The sequence below is a fragment of the Saccostrea cucullata genome, unplaced genomic scaffold, assembly GCF_032062105.1.
Source record: "Saccostrea cucullata isolate Sc308-1 unplaced genomic scaffold, CSIRO_AGI_Scuc_v1 ctg16040, whole genome shotgun sequence".
NCBI lineage: Eukaryota > Metazoa > Mollusca > Bivalvia > Ostreida > Ostreidae > Saccostrea > Saccostrea cuccullata.
In genome coordinates, this window is record NW_026940477.1 from 309 (window position 1) to 12,189 (window position 11,881).

General features: G+C 31.2%; 1 protein-coding gene across 1 annotated transcript; it reads right to left on the reverse strand.

The window, feature by feature from the left end:
• Nucleotides 1-319: 319 nt before the first annotated feature.
• LOC134255481 (transcription factor E3-like) lies at nt 320-6,988 on the reverse strand (the record flags this gene model as incomplete). Its single annotated transcript, XM_062738019.1, has 3 exons — nt 320-395; nt 577-718; nt 6,770-6,988. Coding segments are annotated over 3 exons (437 nt in total), but the record flags the coding sequence as incomplete, so codon positions are not given.
• Nucleotides 6,989-11,881: the final 4,893 nt, after the last annotated feature.

Sequence of the window (11,881 nt, forward strand, 5' to 3'; positions counted from 1 at the left end):
ATATATTTTTTTATTTTCTATGTAAAAGAGATCTTTTGTTTTAACTTAACGATATATCTCTAAAACAGTAAACAGTATTTGGCCATAATGAAGTTCCCAAAATGGCTGTAGATGACTCCGAAACTTGATCCAGGTCTTCCAGTACAATAAAAAATCTTGCATTTCTGCATCAGAATACATCCATCAAAAACAACTAAATTAGAGCCAACTACTATATCTTATTCTAGCAGTGTAGTATCTTATATGCAAATAATATATGCTCTCCAAGTTTTAGTTATTTTTCTGGTACTGTAAATCTATGTGCAGTGAAAACACTTACCCGTGTGCTGGTTTGGGCAAAAGTGATGCCAGTTCCTTTATTCTATCATTAATATTGAATCTTCTTCTACGTTCAACTAAAAAAACAAGAATTAATATTATTTATTTACACCTTACCCTTTTCTTAAAACAGCAAGGTTAAAACATGTATAATAAAACTTTAAACATTTCTAACTTGGAAAAATACTGAGTAAATTAATAATTTTTTTTACTAAGAGTTAATATAAATACATTGTAATAGAGACAGACAACCAGTACTTATATTGTGTTTTTCCTTTTGAACTCTCTCTTCTCTTAATAACCTCTCTTCCAGCTGTTTTGCAGAATTTCTTGATTGGATACTGGATGTCGAGGGGTTTTTCTCATTAGGATTGCAACAACTTGTAAGAATGCCTTTGTCCTGTAACATAATTATTCATCATCAATTAAAAAACCTACACAAAATATTGCTGTGGCCTTCAACTCGATATTTAGATACATGTATATCGGCGACGCGTATTGTCAATTTACAATGGAGATTTTCAATCTTATGTCGATACGATATATCCTGGTGAGCTTAAGACGAAAAAAAAGTACTACACAGTCTGACACATCTTACGATATTTAACTTGAAAAAGACTCTAATTGTAATCTAACAACCAAGCTCTATGATACATGTATATGTGATGACTTTAACTTTTCTATCATCAACTTCCCTTACTTATGCATCAGTAAACCATCATCACTTGCATACGGAGTATATATTTCTCAGTTGATTCGATACAATGACCTTGTCAGAAAGAGAACAATTTACCATTAAGTGAAATGGTGACTGGTGTTTTTCATACTTATTGTTTGGCCAATATTTACACATTGAATTGACGACGGATTTTCGCGTTATTTCCCCATCATGACAAGGATCACACAGCGGGAGTGACCAGTCGGCAGGGAATGGTCACTCATCCATGGCACCTGATCCCACCTCTGATGTTTTGGAGGTCCGTGTTTGCTCTGCTCCTACTTTGTATTGTTATATGGACTTTGATATTGAATAATGTTCGTTATCTCCATATCCTTCATCTTCCAGAATATGTTTCAAAAATATACATTAAATCAGTCATTATTTCTTCATCTCTTTGCATGAGGAATGAATTTCCCTATTCCACCTTCAACATCATAATTAGCGACGGGGCTGAGTAAGTTAGTAAATTCTAAGAAAAATGAAATAATATGGTTTGATATATTTTACCTTAAAAATCAGATATAGGACATTGAAGCATAAAAATTACATGCATTGTCGATACGGTGAACACTACAAAATTGTCATATAATAATACAGTACCATTAATAATATATGTATGTCTGTGTAGATGCATTTGCCAAGTTATACATTGTTGAATCATATGCCAGGAATCAAAGAAATCTTTGTATTATCTATTAATTTGTTTAATTTCTGTGTTGGTCCAAAATGAATTTAAATGTGACATTAATCTCAATGGCCATGGATTTGTAATTTTCGGTTATAGCGAAGTCACTTGGACCTATGAAATAACTTCGCTATATTAATTCATTATATTCGTATAAGGGCTTCGTTAAATTAGTAAAGCTGGGGATCCAAGATAACTTTGCTATATCAGTGTAATCATATTATCCGTGTTCGTACTAAACGATTTTTACTGTATTATGTTTTGTAATTGAGTGAATTCAAATGAGAACACTTTGTTTTCTAGGTATATATGCACATTAGTAGTTGATATTCCACAAATGTGCAAGTGGTTGGAGCGATATTGGTTTCGCGGGGACCACATTTACTATCCATGAAAGAAGTGAAAACCTTGGCTGCAAATTCTTGTTTTTTACTATGAATATCCAAATGATTTTCTTATTAGAAATCACATAAACGTACTTTAAATGACCAGAAAATGCTTTCTGTATGATTTCTTTCTATAATGTAATCTTTTCCTATTCTTATACCTACGTTATTTAGTCTGCAATTGGTTTAAATGTCTAAATATAAGTTTGTAAATATCTCCTTTAATTCAAGTAGATTTTTTTTCTTCGAGTATTTATTATACATTACTTCTTAATTGGGTGTGACTTGTAAAGGAAAGACCTTATGGAATATTTTTCTTTTCATATAAAATCTAAAATTAAACAATAAATAGCAGTTGAAAAGATGGAGGATTTTCAATGTTTTGTAGTTGAATATGGAATTTATCTCACGAGAGGAACATGGTTTTTTGATATTTTCACGAGTGCAAATTACGAGTGAAAATATCAAAAAATCCTTTCCCTCTCGTGAAATAAATTTCATATTCAACTACAAACGTTGAATTTTCTGTATATTACATTTTCTTTGATTTTCCCTTTGCCTAGGCCCCCTTTTTGTTTTTTTGTAATGCAGTCATAGACGTCATAGCTGAGCGGTTGAGACGTCATAGCTAAGTGATACGAGATTTAAAACATTGTAAACATGAATTACAGCAACATATTTGTGAAAACTTTGGCAGTATTATTCTCTGTCAGTTTGGTTTATTTACTCTCTCTATATATTATAACAGTGGAAAGAATATTTTTACAACACTCTACGTTATGGGAAGGTAAATCGAGAGTTTAACCTCACTTTTGATATTTGCACATTGTGACAAAATATCATTTTTATATCCTTTCAGTCTATTACAGTATATCACTTTTATTCAATGGATAAATTACAGTATTTCTTTGTTGAAAATATAATAAAGCCGTATACCGCACCTTCGATATTACGGTATTTTAAAAATTCATTTGTAGAGTAGTAGTGAGTAGAAGTTAAATCACTTGGGAATGTTTGTGATCCAAAAAAAAGCGTCCATTAAATCTGAGGTCATCGGGGGGTTGAATGGTGTGCAGCAGACCCGGTGTAACGACGAAAAGTGACCCCCATAGAATATTGACCAGGGGGTCATTTTTCTACGTAGAAAAATGACTCCGGGTCAATATTCTACGACAAGTAGGGTCATTTTTCGACTGTAGAAAAACATTCCAGACCAGTAATTCTACGACTCAGCACACGTTGAAAAATGACCCCCATAGAAATTTGACCCCCTACATTTTTTTAATATAAAACCTTATATCCGAGTCTCCTGATATTTTTTCATACTTTCAAATGTAAGTAGGGGGACTTTTTATGAACTTTAATCCTTTCCAACTTATATTTGATTGCATCTTAATAGTAGCATCACAATCAATGATTCTGGTATGGATTATTTTGGCTTGCAGAATTCCAATGAAAAACTTCAAGAGTACTGTGCAACAATATTTTCAAGAAGTGGTGTAAATCAGATGTGAATGCTCAAAAATTCCAAAGAACTTTTGGACAATTTGAAATCACAAGATTTTTGTCCAAAATCAAAATTTTTGTCCAAAATCAAAATTAAATTGCAGGCTTTTATTATATCATTCACAGGTGCCTTTTCAAAAAAAAATGGAACTCGTAAATTTACTTACCTGGTCATAGGTCATATTCAAATTTATTTTGTTAAACATCTGATTGCACACTCAAGTACTCTGAAGTTGACATCAAGAAGATGTTTGAATTTCTGATTAACAATATCTATGTGGGTTTTTGGAGACCAGGTCTTCCAACAATCTATCGGAAATCTAATGGGTACCAATTGCGCTCCATTATTAGCAGACCTATATTTGTATTCTTATGAAGCAGAATTTGTGCAATATCTTATGCGTGAAAAGAAAACACTTGCTGTGGCCTTCAAATCGACATTTAGATACTAGTATATCGACGACGTATCGTCAATTAGCAATCGTAATTTCCATTCCTACGTCGATACGATATATCCTGGTGAACTTGAGATAAAAGATACCACAGAGTCTGACATATCTGTTCCATTCTTGGATATTTTACTTGACAAGGACGTTAATGGTAATCTAACAACTAAGCTATATGATAAACGTGATGACTTTAACTTTTCTATCGTCAACCTCCCTTACTTATGCACCAATATACATTCATCACCTGCATACGGAGCTTATATATCTCAGTTGATTCGATACGCAAGAGCATGCTCTACGTATGAACAATTTCTTAAACGAGGTAAATGATTGACAAGCAAGTTGATGAAACAAGAATATCAGAAGTCTCGTTTAAAGTCATCATTTCGTAAGTTCTATTGTCGATACAATAACCTTGACAGCAAATACAACTTATCATTGAGTCAAATGTTGACTGACGTTTTTCATACAAATGTAAGTCCATTATTTATAAACTGAATTGAAGACGGATTTTCACATTATTTCCTGATGATTTTATGGACTTTGATATTGAATACAGTTCGTGATCTCCATATCCTTCTTCATTGAGGAGCATAATTAAATATTATTATATTTTGGGGTGTTTTTTTTATCATTCAAAGGTTCTGTTCCGAAAATGGCATGATATGTTTCTGACAACCATAAACTTTGAAAATTTTTACAAATCCCAAAACAAAGCATAGAAGCAAGAAAAACAACGCAATTTAATTATATGAATTTAATTTCCTTAGTTCTTGCCTTTAATTTCACATATATATATATATTTGTATGCATTCTGCTTTAAAATACATACTTTTTAACTTTCTTATGTAGGGTACTATACATTTACTTGTATATACGGCAAATACCATGCATGCACATCGAGAACGTTCTTATAATGATATTAAAAAAACTGTAACACTGTCAAAAACTTACATCTGAGTGAATATTCGTTCAACCTTTAGAGATATCTATAAATTAAAAAAAAAAACAAAAAACTTTCCTTATATATAGATAACTGACAATATATATATATAAATACAAATGAACTATATATATATCATGCCATTACTATATATATGTAAAGTATATAGCAAATACCGTCCAAAAGTTAATGCCAAAGTAAAAGTTTGAAATTTTTGTGTAAAAGTGTGTCAAACTCCAAGGTCAAGGTCAAAAGATCAAAACTGGTTGTACACAAAAAAGGTCTTGCCACAAAAATACAACTGAAATATGAGAGCCATAGTCCCACCCGGTCTAAAGTTATGGGCAAGGTACAAGTTTCTGCAGACAAATAAACAAACAGACAGACGGACGGACAGTCTAAAAACTATAAACCCCCCTTCCCTAAACTTTGTTCACCGGGGCATAAGTATAATAAGTAAAGTAACTACTTTTTCATAATCCAACATTTGTTTTGCTTTTTTTCTACATATGTTCTACTTGAAAAAAAAATCCTAAAATCATCACATTTACAAATGTAAGTCATGTACATGCAGAACGGGGAAAACGATACTACATGTGCCAATTTTGGAAAGACGAGCACTTCTTTTTGAATTTTTCAGGTTTTAAGCTAACCATTTTTTGTTTCCTATGTATCATAGTTCAGAGGCAATTTAAATTTTTACTTATTATTATCGATCATCCCTTTTATGATGAGAAGTTTAAAACTCCATTCATAGAAAACCAAATATTTTTATAAGATCTATTTTTCTGAGCTAACGCCCTTTTTCGCGCCAATTTGAAAAGTAGGAACCAATAACGTTAAACGTTTGAAAAATTGAGTTTTGCAAATTATTTATACAGGGTAAAATCAAAGAGATTCATACTAATCAACTCTGGAAACTTTTAAAAACAATTTCTGACACCAGCTAGAAAATGACACTTTAAAGATTAAAATGACAACTGTGGAAACTTACTGTATCAAATGTAATAAATGATTGTATGAATGCGCATATGTCTTTGCCTAAATAGTCTTAGAACATTTTAATACATGTATATATTGTTTTCCTTCAATGGAGATAAAGCGGTCTGTATCATTCATGTAAGGTATTGTATAGCTTTTATTTCGTTATGTAAGCTTAAAAGCTTCCAGAAATTAACACTTCAAAGCATAAGGCTGCTTTATATTACACGTATACTTTCGCTAACAAGAATATTCCTCTCAAAACAAAAGTTTTTGCATCAAAAAATGACAAGGGGTCATTATTCTACGGGGTCATTTTTCTACAATGCACACGGAGAAAAACGACCCCAAGGCCATAATTTCTACAGAAAAGTGGGTCATTTTTCTACATAGAATATTGACCAGGGGGTCAAATTTCTACGTAGAAAAATGACCCCATAATATTCTACGGGGGTCACTTTTCGTCGTTACACCGGCCCTGATCAACACGGTGAAGTTCCTCTACGTGTGCTCCATCCATATGAATAGATTTCATAATACCGTCAATAACATTGTCAACCTGAATACCAATTGATTTATTATTCAAATGAAAAACTGGTAAGAATTTCCCATTGCATATCCATTTTTCTAAAATCTTATTTTAAAAAATGTTCTTATGGAGAAAAATAAGAAAATTAATGCAATTTACATGAAGATTTTGACAAGTTTTAGGTCATTTTATGGAATCTGATTGATTTCCATCCTATTGCTTTCTTCATGTTTTAAAAAAAATCTACGTACGTCTTCAATTTTGCTTATATTTGTTATAGCTTCATGTAAGCCTTGAGAAAGCCTTGGAATTCTGAAGACATCAGAGCACTCGTCATCTTCTATAGTCGAAAACATCTCTTCATCCTCGAGAAAGTCATCAGTTTCCTCTTCTGAGTAAGAAGACGAACCATCAAATACCACTTCTGTTTGATTTTGGTATTCCAAAGATTTTTCCTCTTGTGCTGTTTGCTGAATATATTATATATCATATGCATTAATCAAATAATCAAAATTTTATGAATACTTACAAGTGAAATCTGTATACATTTAGGTATGAATTAATTAAGGGATCAGAGGTCATAGTAAAATCACACGGCAGGATGATCTTTTCTCCATATTTCCGTCTTACATGTAGTAAGACTTATTGCGGATTTTTTTTTTTAAATTGATAGCGATGAAAAACAAATAAAACATTGATCCACATGCATGTTTTTTTTTCATTCAAAAGATGCCCATCCTTTGATTTAATCCCGAATTCATTTGTGGGTACGTAAACTAAAAGAATATACAACGACGTTTAAAAAAAAATCTCATAAAAAAGTAAAAAAAAAATTCAGTAATAATCAATCTTATATCATTATGCAAAAATATTACCTGAACTAGAATGCAGAATGAAAATATTCAAATGTTTGAGTTTAGCAAAATATTTTTAAAAATCAATTTGAAAGAACTTCTTAGACAATGTGTCACAAAATAGCGTTACAGCGGGCCGATTGTGTAAATGTTGTCATTCTATTCGAATATTTGTCTGAAATATGAATAATAAAAATCAAAAAAAAAAAAAAAAAAAAAAAATCAAAAATCAAAAAAGTTTTAAAAACTCCACTGTGAATCAACCCTTTAATCAATTTATTTTAATTTTAACATGAAAGAATATACACCTCTCTTTAAAAAAAAACCGTCTAACTAAAGTACGTATTCTTTTTACAGAGTTTAGTTGACAGTATACGAGGGGTGATCAAAAAGTTCGCGAATTAATTGAATAACTTCCAAAATAGGAATGATATAGGGTTTCAGTGTTGAAAATGTTTCAAAGCAGTCCTCACCGATTTTAATGCGCATCTGCAATCATTCTGCCCATGACGTATCACGTGATATAGGCGGTCACGTGACATGTATTTCTTACCATGCAGGTTATTTTTTCCAACAAAAACAATCCATTTGTCAGAAATGGCCTTATCTCGGCAATAGTATGGGTGGATAATGATATCCTTTTGCAGAATGAGCATGGTGACCATCAAAACCCAAGTCCTCTGTCTTTTTAGCATCGTTTATTTTACGTGGATGAAGTATGGGTGCCTTCACTTTATAATATCTGATATGTTTAAAGTCTAAAGTAAACAATATTTTAGGCATTTGATAATTATATCATTGTAAAGATATTCATCTATTTTTCTAACTGTAAGTTGGCGATCTTTCATATCAAATTACTTATTTAAAAGACACACTGGGCAACAGAACAAACATCATTTTTAAGCACCTCCCTTCCTTCACTTAAACACTCAGTCAAATTATTGACAAAACTTCTGGCAAATCTTTTGTCTTCATAACCCATATACAAATATTTATAAACTTCTACAAAGGAATTTCCAAGATAAACGTTTAACTTTAGAGCCATTAGTTTCTCGAATACGACTGAGTCAACAATTTTTTGTCACAGTGATCTACCTTATGACGTCATTTTCACGTTGTAACGTCACAAACACGAGGAAAATCGTTCCATTACATATGCTATTTATAGAACATGTGTATGACTTTATGTGTGCCAAATTTCATTCTGATCAGTATTGTTGTTTTGTAAATATAGAGATAGTTCGCGAACTTTTTGATCACCCATCGTATTTGTAAATAAAACTCATGAAAAAAGTTATCTCTGATGCCATTGTTATAAGTGATTTTCTATTCCAAGTGATATTTGTTGCTTGCATCAAAAAGAAAATATCAAAAGATTTCGAAATGAAAGATTTGCAAAGCGTCTACATCAGAGCATTTCAAATATAAATGTACCGATACTGCATCAGAAGAATTCCGCTTATTGTAAAGATGAAGTGATTGAGTGATCGGATTGAAACCTCGATAAATGTACAGTCGACTTCACTTTCGTTTTTAAAACTGGTCACATTTTATTGTACATAAATATTCAAAATATCAAATAATTGTATTTCTGCAGAAATTCTAACCTTGTCTCGAACGGAAATGATTGCAAACTTTTAAAGGATTTCTGTATAAGAACTGAAATATTAACATGAAATATAGGGAGATGACAAACATTCTTTTTTTATTTACTAAATGCTACATAACGTACCGACTTATACCCCGGGTAATTTTCTAAAAAAAAAAATATGTCAATATTAGAATGTTACCAGTGAAGAAGAAACCCTTAAGGGAACCGACAGATTAGTTTTGAGAAGAGATGTTTATTAATATTGATTACAGAAAAAAATGAAAATTGGAAATAACAAAATATAATATAACATGTATTACAAAAAACCAATAACAGCAAAGGCAAACTATTCAACACAAGTACTTTTCAGCACTTTAAACGCAATAATTTCTCACGATGAATTTAGTCCAGAGTTCTTTTTTACATTAAAGAAAGCTGTTTTAAAGTAACAACAATTTGTAAATATTCTTTAGTAATAATGGTCATTCATAAAACTATCCAGAAATAATACATTATGATTGTACACATAAGTTTTCCAAAGTTTTTTATTCAACTGATGCAGAATTTATTTAAAGAAAACCTCTGATGAGAGGTCTTTTACTATGATATTTTATGTTTGTTCATATATATACGGTATATTTGATATATCCCTTTAAACTTGAAATGCAAGAAACCACAAATTATGTCAGCTCTGATTTATCTGGATATTATTCAGAAAAATAGCTTTTTGTAACCATACAAGAAACTTTTGTGTGGACCTGATGACATAAATCATATGTTTCCCATTAGTAGCATAACGCCCTTTTCATCTGCATATAAATTGTCTGTTTTCTAGTAATTCGATACGTACCAGCATTTTTAAGACAATCGTTTGACAAATAAGTTAAAGATTAAAAAAATATAAATATTCATCAGTTACAGACATACAAAAAGTCGCCTAAATAGTCATTAAATTTTTTCTTTTGTTATTTATTTTTGGATCAAAAAGCATTTTTTTTTACAAATGTATGTTTTCGGGTAGACAAAAAGGAGTAGGCTTACAACTAACAAAAACGAAATGCTCTACAGTAGAAAAGGTAAAATAACGAACATAAATCGCTGAAGCCCATAATCAAGTCTCTAATTAAGAAAAATAAAAATCAAATAGTGGAGTAGTAAATAAAATATATATTCACAAATCATTGAAATTTATTTATGAATGAAACTATTAAATGTAAAAACAGTGTACACTGTCAGGGAAATTAGTGCTCGTTTTCTGGTTTGGGCAGATTTACCCCCCCCCCCGTTCCTCCCTCCCGAAATACCTTAGCCTCCGCTCAAATACGTATAGAAGGAGCCAAGTTCATCCGAGTTGAACCATATCGTGCTTGTTTGAACACAATATTTAAAAAAGACAATAAACCTGAGTCGACAAATCAAATCCTTCGTAACAAAAAAAAATGAGTAATCCATCAAATATAATTACAGATGAATACAGTAAAAAATTATGGAATATTATACAATGTCATGTACAATACAAATAAGAAAATTAATGTAAATTTAAGATCGAATATTGCTATGTCTGACATGCAATAGTTCAGTTGTGAACTTTACAATGATTTAATAGGGCAATTTTTTTTAACAAATTGAACTAAAGCAATACACATTTTGATGCCTCTAAAGTATTGAATTCTACCACGCTGTGCCAAGGCCTCGTGTTTTCATAGGGTATAGAATGTTGTAAATTCCCAAATGGATGTCATAAAGAACATTTCACTGAATGTAAATATATCCTTTCATCAGTCTATGAACTGAATTAATAATTTCTTAGTTTGTTTTCTTTTGACTAAATTATAATAATGCTTTTATAAAATGTAATATAATTTCAAACTGTGGCGTTGCTTTTATACCAATGATCTTTCAGAAATTAGTATAGAAGAAATTAGTATGAATATTTATATTTCTTTTCTTTTTAATTTCTTCATGAAGCCATTCGTTCATAAAAAAAAATTAAGGGTGGTTCAAGAGAAAGAAAAACATTGAGAAGTTGGCGGTGCTTATTGGAAAAAAAACCTCTCATTTTTGTGATTTTAATTTATATATTTTAAGTTCTCATTTTGCACCTGGATTTAGATACTGGTATTTTCCGGAAGTGCCTTTTATGGAAGCTTGGTAGGATTCGAAATTTAGGACGTTAGTCAGTAGTGATTCTTTAAGTCGTTTTGCATCAAATATTTCAAAGTAGAATTATTTTGTCAGGACATACTCAACAATATTGTGCAGAATTAACAGAGTTTTAATATGATATGAAGCAGAAAGTGCTGACTCAACAGATTAATGGCCAAGAGGGGCCAAAAGTCTTATGCAATAACTCTTTAACAATCAATATTGTTGTATACATTACTAAAGCAAAAATGTTTATCTTAACAATCTACAACTATATACATGTATTATGATTTGTATGTCATATGTTACATAAATAGGGGCCACAAGGAACCAGAATGCTAAAACATTAACGCTTTATGTCTCAAAAGTGGGAAATAATTTGATATAATATTGAACAAAAGATGTTTAAATAAGGTTCTGCACAATATGCAATCTTTCAATTTTTGCTTAACATTCCCATTAAGGAATTCAAGGGTTGCTCCCTAAATATTTCTTTCGCAATTATTTCGTAAACGAAAAAGAATCTCTGAATAGTTGTTGAGCAAACCGTGATCAAAATCATAAGAGGTTTAAGGTCAAATCAAGAATAACGGGCTGGACACTCAAATTAGGGACCAAGAGGGGCCAAAATCTTTAATCGATAACTCTTTAAGGAGAAATGATACAATTATTTGCTTTTCTTTGGAGGAGACTTAAAGTGACAATACGGCGCATCTCTTCAAAAACAGACTTTTTCCCAAAGGATTTGGAATTTTTTTCATACTCACAAATGT